The sequence below is a fragment of the Numida meleagris genome, chromosome 20 (assembly GCF_002078875.1).
Source record: "Numida meleagris isolate 19003 breed g44 Domestic line chromosome 20, NumMel1.0, whole genome shotgun sequence".
In the NCBI taxonomy this organism is placed as follows: domain Eukaryota; kingdom Metazoa; phylum Chordata; class Aves; order Galliformes; family Numididae; genus Numida; species Numida meleagris.
The window spans coordinates 2,966,650-2,983,455 of record NC_034428.1 but is presented as its reverse complement, the minus strand read 5'-3'; the positions used below and the strand labels follow the sequence as shown (position 1 = coordinate 2,983,455).

The 16,806-nt window shown below is 57.8% G+C and overlaps 1 protein-coding gene across 2 annotated transcripts; it reads left to right on the top strand.

Moving 5' to 3' along the window:
• Nucleotides 16-15,846, top strand: KLHL17 (kelch like family member 17). Of its 2 annotated transcripts, XM_021417219.1 has the most exons (11): nt 16-6,538; nt 7,147-7,268; nt 7,660-7,881; nt 8,669-8,785; nt 9,228-9,441; nt 9,553-9,697; nt 9,841-10,008; nt 10,364-10,452; nt 11,508-11,581; nt 12,619-12,800; nt 13,027-15,845. In XM_021417219.1, the coding sequence occupies exons 1-11, from the start codon at nt 6,328-6,330 to the stop codon at nt 13,253-13,255; spliced, it is 1,773 nt and encodes a 590-aa protein (XP_021272894.1). In that variant the 5' UTR covers nt 16-6,327; the 3' UTR covers nt 13,256-15,845. The 2 variants fall into 2 exon arrangements, with proteins under 2 accessions (XP_021272894.1, XP_021272895.1); XM_021417220.1 differs by lacking the exon at nt 7,660-7,881 and having other exon boundaries at nt 13,027-15,846.

Below are 16,806 nucleotides of genomic sequence, written 5' to 3'. Positions count from 1 at the left end.
GGGCAGCGGGCGGGGGCTCGCGTTGAGGCGTCCCGGGAGATCGGTGGGTGCAGCCCCGCAGCAAGTTGGCACCGCCGGGATGCGGAAGGGCAGCGCAGCGCTCCGCACCCCTCCCGTTAGGGCTGCCCCCCCCCGGTCCGCTGTGTGCCCGGTCACGGAGCCGTCCCGCGGTGCAGAACGGGGCTGCCGGGCCCAGCTGTGGCTCTGCGGTCGCGTTTTGTGTCATCGCTCCTTGAATGCACAGCGGCTGTTGGATGCTGTTTGCTGCGGGCGAGCTGAAGGGCAAAGGGAGCAATGTCACCGCGGGTTGGTGGTACCCGGGGGATGCGGGATGCAGCGTGGGATGGGGTTTTTGGGGCCTCTGCAGTGAGCGTCAGGGCATGGAGCTCTCCTCTTGCTGAGGGCTGAGCGGGGCAGCGGGGGCTGGAGTCATCACCAGCGCACCCGGCTGCTGGGCTGGGTCAGCAGAGTGCACGGATGGTGTCCTGGAACGGCGGGGTCTCTGCAGAATAAACCCCGTGGCAGTTCTGGGTGCTCCCCAGCAGGAGGGAGAACGGCTCTGGGGTGATTCAGCAACACAGGGATCCGATGGCAGCCAGGTGGATGGAGGCAACTGGTTGGCTCCGAGGGCTGAGAGGAGCCTCAGAGGTCTCCTGACCATCCATCCATCCTCTGTGCAGGGATGGGGATCCTGCAACAGGTTTGTGATGCCTGCGTGCCAGCGCTCTGTGAGGTGCTCCTTTCCTACGGTCCCAGTGGGGAAGTCGCCCAGACTCCCTAAGTGCTGGGTTGTTTTTTTTTTGGAGCTGTGGCCGTGAGGTTAAAGGAAAGGATGTAGCTCATCTCACGTGACCTCAGCTGCTGGTTGCCCCATTTGCAGCGCCAAACTGGCTCCGACTGGGGCGCAGAGTGCCGTGCAGATCCCAAATGCGGAAAGGTCACCTGACGTTGTGGATATTTGGGCTCACATAGGACGTACTGGGCACGGTGGTGATGGGCTGGGGTTGGACTAGGTGATCTTAGAGATCTTCTCCAACCTTAATGACTCTACAGTTCTGCGATTCGGTGCGACATTCTTCTGGTTAGGATCACTGCAGCCAAGCAATCGCCTCTGGAATCTCTCCCCTCTGCAGCCCGAGTTTCCCTCCTGAGCTTGGTATTCATCATGGCACTGAGTGAATTGAGGGATTTGGGATGTAAAGGTTGGAATTTGCTTCCCGAGAAATGATTGATGCATGAATGAAGCAAACGACACCTAATTCAGAGCAGGAGGTGGCAGGAATTGTGGTTCCCTCTCTCTTGGCTTGATGGTTGAGGATTGAACAGAGCCACTCTTTAGCATCTTGGGTGACAAGGAAGGTCCCTTGTCCTTCTCTCAGCTCTTTCCTTGTCTCCTCTACCCTTGGAGCCATGTCACCTTGCTTCATGTCATCAACACTCCCTTGAGAAGCCAGTTAGTAACCCATGGGTCTCACCACATCCATAGCTCCTGCCTGATGCCGGGCGGCAATCAGAGAATCATGGAATCATTCAGGTAGGAGAAGACCACTCAGGCCCCCAAGTCCAACCCCAGCCCATCTCCATGGACCACGGCCCATTCTGAGCTGGCCCGCTGCCACCCATTGCAGTCACCGTGGCTGTGCAGAGCGGGCAGGTGGAGGACACAGTGCTATTTGAAGGGGGATGGCAAAGGGTGCTATTGGGGTGTCCCATGGCAAGCCTGGGAGCCAGGAGTGGGGAGTTCCTCCCACAGGGGCTGCTTCCACCTGGCCTGGGCTCTGCTCGTGACTCTGTTTGCCTTTCTGAAGGGTGAGTTGGGGTCGGGGGTGTCTGTCGCAGGGGCTGGAGGAGCTCAGGAGTGCTGCTGTGATGGGTAGTGCAGCTGGAGCTGTTAGTTGTTGCCTGGGGAGACCTTCTCCATGCCTCTGTGTGGAGGTTTGACGCTGCTTGTGCCATAAAGCAGTGCTGGATGTGACAGCTGCTCTCCCTTGTATGCTGAGGGATGCTGGGAAGGGGGATTTGGGACATGGCCCGCATTTCCAGCCCTTGGCAGAGGCAGAAGGGCTTGGTTTTGCTTAGATTTTGGTGTGCTTTGTGCTGGGCTGTAGGAGCTGCTCTCTGATCCCAGTGCAGCTGGAGACCTGCACCTTTTGCTGAGCATCTCAAAGGCATCTTTAGGAATTAGTTTCCATTTCTGGTTTCTTCCCATTGTGGGGGTTGAAACTATTCAGGTCCTGACCCATTACTCGGTGTGACCCAAATGTCAGCACCGCTGCCTCTAAGCCCATCAGCCGTGCGTGGGGCTGCTGCCATCCCCTGTGTGCAAGGAACATGAAAGCTGCATTGGGGATGTCTGCAGGAAGAGTGGCTGCCTGGGTGAGGTGTGCATGGGAGAGGGAGAAGAGTGTGCACCCAGGGAGGCACGAGGCAGGCCGGGCTGAAATCCTTTCTCTTTTTCAGGTATGGGAGCAAAGGCATTTCTGTGTGTGGGTTGGGGTAACTGGGTCCGAACAAAACGCCCCGGGAGAAATGGGGAGAAAAGCTTCCATTAGGAGACCTCCAGCCTTCTGTGTGCACCAGAGCTTATTGATTGCAACCCGCTGAGCTGCTGAAAGGCGCTGACTAGGTCAATGTGCTGAATGCCCTTCTTGCCTGAAGCCAGCGCCGTGTCCGTGCTGTAGAGCTGGCAATTGTGTGCAGTGTTCCCCTGCCCTCCCCACCCCCCTTGCCAAGGCTCCACATCCTCTCTGGCAGCTTGTCACTTCTCTGCAGATGTCTAGACAGGAGGATTCAGTGCGTGTCAGTTATGCCTAATTCATTAAAAAAAAAAAAAAAAAAGGCAACCACAACACAACCCTATGGAGAGCTGGGGATTCTCGGTCCTGCAGACTCAGCGCTGTCTGTGGCTCTCAGATTAATTCCACTGCTTGCAGGAACAGCGCAAACCTTGCTTGCCATCCCCAGTACGAGGCTTTGGGGAACAGGAGGAGGGATGTGGGGGGGCACAACCAGCTCTGTATGGGGGATCTGCCGCCCCATGGGGTCATTGCAGTGGCAGTGCTGGATCTGCAGCTCAGAGCAGCGCACTTGCCGGTCCTGAGTGCCCTCTGCTTCCTCACAATTGCTACCTTCATCTCTTCCAGGCTGAACACTCCATTAACCTCCTGTTAAACACGAGCTGCTGCGTGCTACCCGTTCAGATTCCCTGGGTGCAGGTTGAGCGAGGAAGGGCCGAATTTCCCAGCGCTGTAGTGAGGGCACAGAGTGTCCTGTCTGTGCCAGTGATGCTGGGACAGGCTCTGCTGAGGACTGTTGCCCAGATTTAGTGCCCTGGGTGTATACAGCTGGATGATTTCCAACGTGCTTCAATCACGTTTGCTGTCGGGAAGGGAGCAGGAGAGGCAGCAAAGCAATATATTTTAGCATGAGCCGTGTCAGGCCCTCTGAAATCAGCAAAAATTTGGGCTATCTCAGCTTGAGGTCTAAGGGCAGGTAGCGTGCATCAGCTTCAGCTTGTGCAAACAGCGCTGCTGCCTTAGAGGTGCCGACTGCAAGAGGATTACTGATGCTAGCTTAAAGCTTCTCTTCAGGCTCAGCCCTCAGAGCCCAGAGATGCACCAGAAGGGATGGCTCAGCAAGTGCACACGGCTTAATGGGACCTCCGTGACGCCAGATGGAAGGGGAGATGCGTGGGCAGCCTGCAGCGTGCCCAGCCAGGTCCCTGGGTGTCGGTACTGCTGTGTTCGTGGCCTCACGCTGCAGCAGCACAACAGCAGCTATTGTTCCTGCCAGCTCAGCTGGTTGTGTCTCATGATTGCTGAAGGGAAGGAGCAGTGCCCGGAATGCAGGAGCACGTCTTCTCCCCAGCACGGCTCCAAGAGGGAGAAGGTGCTTCCCCACCCATGGCTGAGCAGCGGTTGCCTGTGACCCCATCTTCTGCCCAATCTGGCCCCTCTCTGAGTTTTAACATTCATTGGGTATCTCAGTTCGTTATGGGAACGCTGGATGCAGAAGGATGCTTGCTGGGAAAGGGTTCAGGACCCCTCCCGGTGGGGTTGGAGATAGGGATGCTGAGTGCTGGCCTAGGGCTGTTTTCACCTTCTCCCCACATCTGGCCAGCTGTGCAGGATGTCTGCAGGCGGGCACAAAGAGCCGTTCTGCTGGGCCTTCCTGGGGAAGGGGCCGGCGGCGAGCTTCTCCCCGGAGGATGCTCTGTTCCCTGCTTATTGCTCGGCACGCTTCTCTTCACTCTCGGCAAAATATGTTTTTTTGTGCGGAGAGAACAGACCTCCCTTTGGGCAGGGATCATTTGCATTAATTAACAGAGCTGTTATGCATGGCCACGCTCTGTCGCAGAGGAGCCAAACAAACGCCTGCTTTTTTTTTTTTGTCATAACCCAGGAGTCGTTACAAGTCAGCACTGCATCCGCTCCGGCTGATGCGTAACACGTGCACTTGGGCTGCTGCATGCCCCACAAAAGTGGGCTTGTATGGACTCCCCCCCCCCACCGCCGGAGCCCTGCACACTGCCTTACTGTCTCCTGTGGTCCAGGCGCTGTTCCCTATTAATTATATCTTAGCAGGGCTCATAGACCTTCATTTCCTGGGAATGAAGTTTGCTCCTCCATGTGCTGATGCACGGGGCCAGGAGGGAGAGGGGCTTTGTAGGAGCTGTTTCTCTGTTCAGACCCTAAGGGAGGACCTGTCCGTGGAGCGGGGATGCTGCTGGGGACCTGGGCTCAGTGGGGGGGTTGGGGTGGTGTCTCCCTTGTGTGCTGCTTGGTTGCTTTGGAGTGCAGTGGCACGGCTGCAGCATGGAGCATCAGGACATTGGAAGTGCTGCTGGGGCTCCGGCTGAGCTCAGAGGTTCACTGCAGGGAATAATGTCACCCTTGTCACTTCTGCATTTGTGCTTGCCCGGAGTTGTGCAATGACTCAGTGGAAGGGCTGGGAAGAGAGCCCAACGCTTCCGACCCTCTTTGGAAATGCGTTTGATTGCTGGAGCTGAGGATGCGCTGGCAGCAGCGTACCCTTCAGCTGTGCCCTCTGTCTGTCCCCACCGCTGCAGCCACATCCCGTGCCACCCCCGGGAGCCACGCTGTCCTCCCCGCCCTACAAGCACCCTGTCCTGCCTTGTCCCCTCCATGCCCTCCCAGCAGCAGTGATGGAGAGAAGGATGCTCGGTGGTGCGTTAAAGAGAGGAACCAGCTGGAGCAGGTTGGGAGGACCCTCAGGCTTGCAGCTAAAGAGAGGAACAAAGGAGTGAGGGCAACGTCTGCTCCACTGCTAAATCAGGTCTGGTCCCAGGTGCTGATATCGCAGTGCCTTCATGCAGCAAGGTCCGCGCGTGTTCTCTATAGGTGTGTCCTGAGGGTGCTGCAGCTTTCTGCAGAGCTCAGCTCAGGGCTTAACTCATGACATCAAGGGCACGGAGCACCCTGCTCTCGCTGCTGGAAAGCATTGCCTTCATGGTGTGCCCGCTCTGGCAGCGAAGAGGGAATCTCACATCACGCTGACGATGCACGGAGAAGAGGGCATTGCAGGCCTCTCTCCCACTCAGAAAAGATGTTTATTCATCGTTTCCCTCCCCCAGACTCTAGTACATGACACAACTGCTATTTAAACATGAATAGAGCTTCCGCGGCTCAGGCGGCACAGCGTGGGGGGCTCTATTTTTAGGCTGGCGATGTGGAGGTGTCACGAGGCGCTGGGGGGGGGGGGTGGAGGGGATTCTCTCGCCGCAGGGATGCGGGGGCAGGTGCATGGATGCAGCACGATGACTTCCTTCCTTCCTCCACGCTGCTTTCTCCTTCCGCTGCCTCCCCTCCTCCCTCTCAGGATGCTGCAGTGGGGCTGCTGGGTGAGCTGGGCTGTGCCTGGTTAGGGGATGCAGGAGGGCAGCGTGCCCTGCTTGTTGCTTGTTCAGGCTTCGTAGAGTCATAGAAGATTCCGAGTTGGAAGGGACCTATAAGGATCATCAGGTCCTTATAAACATGGCATATTTAGGCCGTGTGTAATCAGTGCAAGACAGGCGTGCCCCAGTGAGGTGTCTGAGGTCGGTGATGTGATGGACGTGCAAACTGTTGGGCTGAGCTGGAGGTGGTGTGATTTCAAGGAAAACCACGGCTGTTGTAGATCAGTGCCCTTCCGACAGCAGGTGAGGAGGGTGCTGACCCAGAGATGGGCTGGGCACGGAGCAGTGAAGACCCTCAGCCTGTATTCTTGAGGGCCATGGGAGCTGTGTGGCTCTTGAGCGATTCCTTCAGGATAACGCCTTGTTTCCCCCCACCCCAGTGACGCCGGGAAGGGAGAGCCCCCAGCGCAGCCATGGAGGGCGGCGTGCAGCTCCTCAACCGCGACGGTCACAGCATCTCGCACAACTCCAAGCGCCACTACCACGATGCCTTCGTGTGCATGAACCGCATGCGGCAGCGCGGGCTGCTCTGCGACATCGTGCTGCACGTGGGCACCAAGGAGATCAAGGCCCACAAGGTGGTGCTGGCGTCCTGCAGCCCCTACTTCCACGCCATGTTCACAAGCAAGTAGCCTCCTGTCTTCCCCTGGATCCCTGTCTTTGCTGCACGCCCCTTCCCTTTCTGTCCGTCTCCTACCTTATGGAAGTGTGACACGAGCGTATCAGCTATAAGAGCAAGCAACCTTCCTCCTTTGGCTCCCTTCTGTGAAGCGGTTTGCCCCGGTAGCTTGGGCGAGCCCCATTCCCTGCAGTGCACTGCTGCTTCTCCCTGCTGAGAAGTGAGCAGGAGACCTCCCTTGGCTGTGATGCTGGGCTATGGAAGCAGAAGGTTCAGGCTCTGTGCCAAGGGCACAGCCTTGCATCCCCTTTCTGTAGCCTCTGGGCTCTTCCACCCATTCCATTCACTGCCCATCTGGCTGAACAAGACTCTAGGCACAATACCTCCCACACAGGGCTCCAAACCCTGGGGCCATCTCTTTATCAGGCATAGCTGAGCTCATGGTTTGTTGCCAGCTTGCATCCCCTCTCCCGGATGACCTTCTGCACCACTGTGTTGTCTGCCTACAATTCAACCAGGCCATGGACATTGCATAGACATGGAATAGCCAGGGTGACAAGAAAAAAAACATGCTGAGGGTCGTTGTTCACGTCTGGTGTCTGTGTTGCCCCAGATGAGATGAGTGAGAGCCGCCAGACCCATGTGACACTGCACGACATCGACCCGCAGGCCCTGGAGCAGCTGGTGCAATATGCTTACACAGCAGAGATCGTGGTGGGCGAGGGCAATGTGCAGGTAGGAGCCCCCCCAGACCCATCTACTCCACAAAGCCTTCCCCCTGGAGCTCTTCTCTCCCTCTGCTCAGGGCTTCCCGCTGCTGCTCTGTGATGGTGCCTGCATCTAGCAGAGGTCATCTGCTCTCCTGAGCTCCTGCAGCTGCTGTGGATGGGAGTGCTCCTGAAAGCACTACTGCAATGGGCGTTTCCTAGCCCTGTGGGGGGTCATGGGTGTCCTTCTTGGCTCTTCTTAAACTTAATCCTCTTGGAAACGAGGAGTGGTTTGTCCTCTATGTGCTTGCGTGCATGAAGTTGCTCGGCAAACCTGTTCTGCTGTTAAAACTGGTGATGGAAATGGTGTTCCCTTGCTCTGGAAGCTCCTTTTTCCCCCCATTCTTTTCCACTGCCAGACACTTCTTCCTGCTGCCAGCCTGCTTCAGCTCAATGGGGTGCGGGACGCTTGCTGCAAGTTCCTGCTCAGCCAGCTCGACCCATCCAACTGCCTGGGGATCCGGGGCTTTGCCGACACGCACTCCTGCAGCGACCTCCTCAAGTCTGCACACAAGTACGTCCTCCAGCACTTCGTGGAGGTGTCCAAGACAGAGGAGTTCATGTTGCTGCCTCTTAAACAGGTGAGATCCTGATGGAAGCATGAAGGTTTGGGCCTGGCAAGGCTTTTCTTGCTCTGTCCTGAACGGCACAGTCAGAACAGGGCAGGGTTTAGCAGGGGAATGCAGCCAGATTCTGTGCTTTGGTCCTTTCTGTTTGATGGGGAAACAATACACGTGGAGAATGCTGTCAGAGAGTGAGCTTAATCCCCTGTGAAAGAGGGATGGGAGGGCAGCGAGGAGGATAATTGCTGTCGCTGGTGCCTGCCACCCGAGCTCTGAATGCGCTGCTCTCTCCCTGGGAGTGCAAACCTGGGAGCCGCCCCGCTCCTTCCGTCCCTGGGGCTGTGGAGTGCATGGCAGCGAGGGGGGTATGGGTCTCCACCTGCTCCAGCTCTGTCCTTGGCAGGCAAAGTGAGCGTGCTGCGAGCAGCCAGAGCACCTGGCTCCATCCCATGAAATATTGAAGGGACGCGTGCAAGCAGAGTCGTCCGCCTGATCTTGCTGATGGTTATTGGAAGTGTCAGGCATTGCAGCAGCCTCAGATGCAGAAAGGGGGGAATGAGCCAAGGAAGGGACCGAGGGCAGAGCAGTTTCCACACCGGGGCTGCGAGGAGGGGGAGGCACAGCTGCACCTGCCTGCTGGGGGACCAGCTGCCCTTAGCTGTGTACCCTTGGCCACCAGCATCTGCAGGAGGCTGCTTTGTACCTCTTCATGCTGCTCTACTGGGCCAGTTCCTTGCTGTGGGAATGTGTCCCTTCCTCTTGCACTGGACCAGCTGGGAGTTGCCTTTTCCATCCTTCTCCGCAGGTGCTGGACCTCATTTCTAGTGACAGCCTCAATGTGCCATCAGAGGAGGAGGTGTACCGGGCTGTGCTCAGCTGGGTCAAGCATGATGTGGACAGCAGGAGACAGCATGTCCCCAGGGTGAGTCTGCTGGGGAGGGTGACCCAGTTCAACCCAGTAGTGCCAGTGTCTGGTCTGGGTGGGTGAATAGGACGAGAAGGGATGGCCTCACGTTGTGCCATGGAGGTTCAGGTTGGATATTAGGAAAAACTTTTCCTGAAGAGTCATCAGGCACTGGCACAGGCTGCCCAGGGAGGTGGGGGAGTCACCGTCCCTGGAGGTGTTTGAGAACTGTGGAGATGTGGCACTGAGGGACATGGTCAGTGGGCTATATTGGTGGTAGGTGGACCAGATGATCTTAGATCTAGATGGTCTTCTCCAACCTTAATGATTCTGTGATTCTAAGGAAGCTGTAGGGTGGCCAGAGGATGGGCTGTGTGCAGAAATAGGGAGGGGAGAAATGGGGGCTGCACGGCTGAACCCTTCCCACCCCACTGATGGGGCACGACCTCTCTCCTTTCAGCTCATGAAGTGCGTGCGGCTGCCTCTGCTGAGCCGGGACTTCCTGATGAGCAACGTGGACACGGAGCTGCTGGTGCGGCACCACTCGGAGTGCAAGGACCTGCTGATCGAGGCCCTCAAGTACCACCTCATGCCGGAGCAGAGGGGAGTCCTCAGCAACAGCAGGACCAGGCCGCGGCGCTGCGAGGGAGCCAGCACTGTGCTCTTTGCTGTGGGTAAGGCTCTCCCAGCGAGGGGATCACCCTCGTATCTGCACAGAGCTCCAGCTTTCCGAACTTCCCGAGGTTTACCCAGGGCCTTGGGACCGTTGTGTGTTCTGTTGGCAGGTGGGGGCAGCCTGTTTGCCATCCACGGGGACTGCGAGGCCTACGACACGCGGACGGACCGCTGGCACATGGTGGCCTCCATGTCGACCCGCAGGGCCAGGGTGGGCGTCGCGGCCATCGGGAACAAGCTGTACGCTGTGGGAGGGTAAGAGGACAGGGGGACAGTGGTGGGGACGGGGATCCGAGCCAGGCCCAGGCCCTGGGTCCACTCTGGAGCTCTGGGCCCAGCTCACAGGCCCTGCAGTCTGAGCTTCCCAGCTCTCACATTCTCTCCTTCTCTTACTGCAGTTATGATGGGACCTCTGATTTGGCCACGGTGGAGTCCTACGATCCTGTCACCAACTCCTGGCAACCGGAGGTGTCCATGGGCACCAGGAGGAGCTGCCTGGGCGTAGCGGCACTTCATGGGCTTCTCTATGCTGCTGGGGGGTACGACGGGGCCTCGTGCCTGAACAGGTAGGGAATGGCTCGCTGTGGGCTCCTCCATCGCTCTTGCATGCTCTGTCCTTGGTGCTGGGTGCTGGGAAGCCCACGAGGTCTGCTCCTCACAGAGTAGATTTCTTGCAATCCAGCTCTGTCTTCCAGTGTCTTTGGCCCAGGCAGTTTCTTCAGGGAAAAGCAAACAAACAAACAGCACCGTTTTGCAGCCCTCTGCCCCAACAAAACATGCCCTTTGTTAGTTCTTCCCTCCATTTTTCCCTCCCTTTTCCCAAGCTTCCTTGGGAGCTGCCCAGGAGGGCTTGTGTCAAAGGGCTTTGAGCTGGGCCTTGCCAGTGTCACACCTGAATTCCTGTGTCCCTGCCTGCTGCAGCGCAGAGCGGTACGACCCTCTGACAGGCACCTGGACATCCATCGCTGCCATGAGCACCAGGAGACGCTACGTCCGGGTGGCAACGCTAGGTGGGTGCTGGCATGAGGACACAACCGGCTTCTGTGCACACTATTCTCTTGCATTTTCTGGTGGTTCCTTCTGATGTCCCTTTCTAGTTCCTGCCCCACTTTCCTCACATTCCCCAGCTGTGGGTCCGGGTAACTCTGCCATCCCTCTGCTATGTCCTGACATGTTCCCTGCCTTTGCCTTGCTCCTGGGTCTCCATAGTAGTTGGGTTTCATCACACTGTGGAGGCAGCTCCCCAGGGGACCCCACACTTGCTCCTCATCCCCTTTGTGCTCCCTTCTAGCTTGGAGCGAGGGAGCTGGCTGTGGGAGGAAACCACCTTATTCCTCCTCCCCTGTGAAATGGGGACAGTTCCTTTCCTGATCATCCAAGTAGTAGCGTGGTGTCAAAACTGCCTCTAGGGGAGGTGTCACAGCATTAGGTGCAACGCTGCGATGTCTCATGGCTCCATTGAGTTCTGTCCTTCAGAAGGATGCTGGGTGAGAAGTGGCCACTTCGTTGCTTAGTGCAGCTCTGGGGTCAGTGCAAGTGGGGTCAGTGCAAGTGGGGTCAATGCAAGTGCCACTTCCCCCCTAGCTGGGGTAGCACATGGCTCCTCACCATCCCACCATCAGCTGCGAGGTATCCCCCGCTGCCTCTTCCCTGTTGTCTGCTTTCAGCTCTCAGTGCTGACTCAGAGGTTCCCTCCCCTCCATCACAGCTCGTACACTGCCTGCCACAGCCTTTATTGGCCTTCCCCATCCTCCAGCCCCCGCCTCTAAAAATAACCCGCTGCTCCAGCGGGGAGCACTCGCAGCTCCCGTAATGAGGAGGTCAGGAAGCAGCAGGCGGGCGAGTTCTTTGGGAAGCGCTGAGAAATCGCCTGGTGAATCTTTCACAGTGCTGCAAGGCAGGGGGGAGCGGGGAGCCGTGCTGAGAGCCACTTGGCTGCTGGGGAGCGGGGGCAATGCGGGGGGCACGCAGCCCACGCCCCCATGGGCACCCCATAAATCCTGTGCTGGGACTGCGGCTGTGCTTCGTAGCTAATCTGTGTGTGTGTGTGTGACTGTCTTTGCAGAAGGCAACCTCTATGCTGTTGGGGGATATGACAGCTCATCCCACTTAGCCACAGTAGAAAAGTATGAGCCCCAGGTAATTACAGAAGCAAGCATGCCCGGTAACCCTGCTCCTCCTCCTCTCCTGTTGGGTGCCTGACGGAGCCCTGCAGCAAACCAGTGGGCACACAAGAACGTTGCTGACTGGGAGCCAGCAGCTGTGCATGGTCCTGTAGCACACGGCTGCTGTAGCTTGGGATGTGTCCACTTCTAAGCACTGTGCAGCGCAGAGCTGCCTGCCTCCTTGGTGGTGCATGAAATGGAGGAGGTCTCGACCCCCTGTCCAGCTCTTTGGCAGCGTCTGGGTGCACTCCAGAGAAAAAACTCACCCGTGCAAGCTCTGAGATCTCTCTCTCAGACTTTCAGCCCCCAGAGCCCTCCCTGTCCTCGTTGCCTGAGGTCCTTGCTGCATGCTTGTCCCGGACAGTTAGCTGAGATTGCAGTGGGCTGTTGGGTCTGGGGTCTTGTAGCTCTGTTAGAGCAGGCTACATTGCTGCGGAAAGATCAAAGTGTGAGTCCTGGAGGCTTTCGGTGAGCTGTAAAGCCCCAGCCATGCCTTGTGCAAATTTAAATAGATACAGCTCGATCCCCATGGCTGGGGTTCAGCTGTGATGTGCTGGTGGCCTGGCACAGAGCAGTGCTCAGGGCAGGGCTCTGCCAGCTGCACTGTGCTTTCCTGAGCAGTCGGCAGAGGTCTCTCCTGGGGCACTGCAGCTCTTCCTGCAGGAGAATTTCTCCTTTGCAAATTTTGCTGTTATCCGACTGCAGCTGAGCTGGAAAGGCAGCTTGGCCCTGAGTTTGTGGCTGCGATGGCAGCCAGTAGTGCTGCAGTCCAGCTCGCTGCTGGGCAAGCAGCTCATTGCCTCTGCTCCAAATAGCAATGGGATGAGGGTTGCTCCTCACTGGCCTTTTGGATGAAGGGGAAAGAGCTGGGGTCCTGCCAAAAGTCTTTTGGTTAGGGTTAGAGTTAGGGTTAGGCTTCTGCCCTGACTGTCCTATCAGGGCCAACATCACAGGGACACGTGGAAAATGACCCACACCTGTGGCTCACCAACACATATTGCTCCTTCCCAGATCAACACGTGGACGCCCATTGCCAACATGCTGAGCCGCCGGAGCAGCGCAGGGGTGGCCGTGCTGGAGGGGATGCTCTACGTGGCCGGTGGCAACGACGGGACCAGCTGCCTTAACTCTGTTGAGCGCTACAACCCCAAAACCAACACGTGGGAGAGCGTGGCACCCATGAACATCCGCAGGTAAGGAACTGCTGGGCTGCAGCTGCTGCAGGGAGGGGTGGGAGCCGGTCTCCGAGAGCCTTGCCTCACTTGGCACTGCGAAATGCAGACCGTGCCCAAGGGGCCGGCTAGCCTTGCAGCTAGCTGGCTCTGTGCTCCCTGCACAAAGGCAGCCGTGTATAAGAGCAAAGGGAAAAACTGGAGGCAGTGCTTGAGCCTCTGCACGGTCTCTGCACGCTCCTTCCAGGAGCACCCACGACCTGGTGGCCATGGACGGCTGGCTGTACGCGGTGGGCGGCAACGACGGCAGCTCCAGCCTGAACTCCATCGAGAAGTACAACCCTCGCACCAACAAGTGGGTGGCAGCCTCCTGCATGTTCACCCGCCGCAGCAGCGTGGGGGTGGCCGTGCTGGAACTGCTCAACTTCCCACCCCCCTCCTCGCCCACGCTCTCGGTGTCCTCGACGAGCCTTTGACAAAGGATCCGGATCTGCCTTACCTCCGGGGGGCCGGGGGGCCGTCCTGCGGGGCAGCCGCTCGCTGTAGGAGCAGAACGAAGGCACCGGCTGCCACCTCCAGCCCCGCTGCTCCCGTGGAGCCCGGAGCCATCCCCGGCGCACGCCTCGGATCAACGCGCCCCAAACCGTGCTTCCTGGGGGACCGCCCTCCTTCCGCAGCACCGGGAGAGGGGGTGCTCCCTCTCCGTCCCCGGGGGACTCGTCTCCCCGCTCTCCCGAAGGGTTACACGTTTCCTTTGGGGAAGGGAACCTCAAAACCATCGCTGCTTCTCGGATTCACGCGATCCGGCCGGTGCCACGCGGGCAGCGCAGCCAGCCCGGAGGCTTCGCCGCGGTGGGCAGCGCTCCTCCCGGGGACGCGGCTGGATGTGCAACGCCCCTCTGAATGTCACTGTAGCCAAACTCTTGACCAAGCCTAATGTGCACTGTTAAAGACTCTGAGGCCACCGCATGGTTCTCGATGGTGTCTAATCGATGCCTTAAAAATACACTAACGAAGCCCAGCGAAGGGACAGGGCCTGGAGGAGGTGAAGTATGGAGACAAAGCCTCATTCACAGGGACCCAAGCGGCCGTGGGGAGCCGTGCAAGTGGATGGGGTGGACCTGCTTGCACCCATCCCTGCTCCCTCCACGCATCCCACCGCGCCGTCTGGCTGGGAACAGAGCAGCTCGTTGCTGTTCCCCTCTTTGCAGAGCAGATTCCGGGTTTATGGCAAGGTCCAGCCTTCCAGACGAGGAGGATTCCTGGCGCTACTTTTGTTGGCGTTCACTTTTCACCTTTTTTTTTTTTTTTTTTTTTAATTTGAAGGCGAGATTTTAATTTTAATGATTTCATATCGTTTTATTTTTACACTCTGCTGGTATTCCCCATCCCATCTGCTTTGGAGGCAGCAGAAGGGATGCAATTACTTTTCTTAATTGTTGATGAGATGATGACTGTGTCCTGGAAGACGTTCTCTATGGATGTGTGGGTGTGTGTGCATGTGTGAGATACCATATGTACAGTGAAAACAGCACGGAAGGGACCGTGTGCAATTAGCAACTCCTTGGCAATTAGGCAACCACTTTAAATGAAGGCTGAATCAATTAGCACCGTAAATCACAAGCCTGTCCTTCCAGAACTGTGCCGTGGAACCTCTGGCGTTGCTTAGATTTCAATGTGTGTGTGCTGTAGGGTGCAAGTCTTGGATTGGGAGAGTGTTCCCCACATTGCAGGGGAGTGACTCAGCCACCAGTACCTCAACAGCATCCAGTTGTGGCCTTGGGAACATGGTGAAACTGTTGGTTTGTTTGCTTGTTTCAGGCTGATGCCTTTCTCCTTGTTCCCACACTCCTCCTCATTTCCCATTTGCAGTGTTTGGATGTCACTTGTAGGATCTTCATCGTAGAATCACTAAGGTCGGAAGAACCACTAAGTCCAACCCCAACCCACCCCCACGGTGATGGTTTCGGGCCTGAATTTTCAATAGGGATTCCCTGCTTTTTCCACTCCTTGGGGTGAAAGTGGAGTTTGGGATGAGCCAAGGACTTCCCAGCTTTGTTCCAATTAACACTGAAATCAGTGAAATATGCGCAATGTTGTGTGTGTGTGCATGCACGAGAGAGTTCTCAATTCTTTTCTTGCCATCCCTGTAAGCTTTGTCTGGCTGGACTCCTGCAGCCAGCAGGTCTGGGTTCCTCTGCAAAGGAGCTGCTGCTGCTGAGGCCAACGGGAGGAATGGGAGAAGGGTGGTGGGAACCTTTAGCAATGGACGATGCTGTCCTTGCCTCTGGGGACCAGCAGTATGGGCAGCGTCACCTCTGTCACCCATTGGTTGGGTCCTGAGCAATACCAGCCCTGAGGCTGTTCTGCAAAACAGAAACCTGGGGAGTCTCCCGCGTCCCATGCCCTAACTATGCAGGTGCTCACTGCTTTCCTCTGTGGGAAACGAAGGAAGGAAAGGGAGAAATCGTCCCCCTGCAGCTTGCTGGGGGGGGGCTCGGAGCACCCCGACCCGCACTGTGTGGACACGAGGTGTCGGCACCTGCCCCGGTTGAGGCCGGGGCCGGGATTGCTTCTGGTGCTGCACGACCTCGATGGGGGCCGTGCGTCTGTCTGTGTCCGTCCGCGCGTGGTACCCTGCCTGCGGGGTGGGGGGCAGAACCGCCAGCTCTCCGCGGCTTCTCTGCCGTCCTCACTTAGTGCTGTCTCAACCCCAAATGTCCCTTGTGCTGTTTCCCCTGTGGGCTCTGTTCCTGGGCAGGGGGGGGGGGGAGGCTCCAGCTGTGTCCCCCAGGGGTCCCGCTGTGGGTCTGCAGCCCCCCCCCCCTCCCCGGCTGGCAGAGTGCTAACCCCGTTATGGGCACGGCTCGCTCCTCGCCGCTAGCAGACCCGCCGTGTCCACGTCCAACCGTCGTCACTTTGGTTTCTCTGTAAGTTACCCAACTTATTTATGTGGAACTCCGTTTCAAGGAATTTTTTGCACTACGTGGGACCGGGGAGGGGATACAAGCAATACAAAGCCAACGTGTACAATAAAGACGTTTTCTTGAATACAGGATCCTGCCTTTCGCGTCCTTCTTTTGTGCTTCCCCGGCGGAGCCAGGCAGCATTGCTGGGAAGACAAAGCGAGGGGTGGGGGTTCTGCTGGAGCCCATTGGGACGAGCCCAGCTCGAGGCATGGGGGCTTTGGAGGCCGAGTGATTTACACCTCTCTCAGCCTTTAAATCCCAGCCCGGGCTCCCCAGGAGCCTCCAGCTCCGCTGACAGCTTTCCCTGCCGTGGAAATGAAAACCAGACGGGAAACATCCTCCTTCCCTCCAGCTGTCACTGGGGCGGGAGGAACGGAGAGGGCTCGGATCTGCCTTCACGAGCTGCTGCCACTCACTGCTGGCTGGGGGCAATGCCAGGCCCCTTTCATGGGAGCAGGGGGTGAAAAGGGCAGCGCGGAGCTGCATGGCAAGGGGTAACCGCATCCGTGGGGCCCGAGGGGGGACTTTCCCATGCACACACACTCCCAGCCCTGCAGCAGAGCCCCGTGCTGTCACACCGGCTTGGCTGCTGCCCGGCCGTGTCCTCTTTCTGTCTGCTCTCCGGGCTCTCGCTTCCCTCTCGGGCTTCTATAAATAACTGTAAAAGTCTTTCCGAGGTCTGGAGCGCTGCAAACACGCCGGAGGAACAGCACGTTTCTGGTCACGGTGCTGACCGTGTTAGCCACGGCTCTTAGCAGGAATCGGACCTTTCCTGACAAAATCCCAGTTGTTGCCATTGGCCGTGAGCTTTGGTGGCTGCCAGGAGGGGCCAGGACATGGCTGTGCAGAGAGAGCAGGGCATGGAGAAGTGCTTGGCCATAAGGCGTATGGGGTTTCTGGGGGGAGGTAGGGGGTGTCCCATCGCTTTACCCAGCCACAAAGGGTTAATGAGTTAGACACAGAGTGGGAGAAGAGGCTGATTTGAAAGTGGAAGCTGTGGGCGCCTTTGGCAAAGGTCCTGTTCTTAGCAGCCCCCCCACCCCACCCCAGCCATGGTA

Bases quoted from the DNA above. Each gene is read 5' to 3' on its own strand.
- KLHL17 (XM_021417219.1), top strand. From the start codon at position 6,328: ATGGAGGGCGGCGTGCAGCTCCTCAACCGCGACGGTCACAGCATCTCG. The intron at 7,882-8,668 runs GTGAGATCCTGA...CCTTCTCCGCAG, and splicing joins TGTTGCTGCCTCTTAAACAG to GTGCTGGACCTCATTTCTAG. The intron at 8,786-9,227 runs GTGAGTCTGCTG...CTCTCCTTTCAG, and splicing joins GGAGACAGCATGTCCCCAGG to CTCATGAAGTGCGTGCGGCT.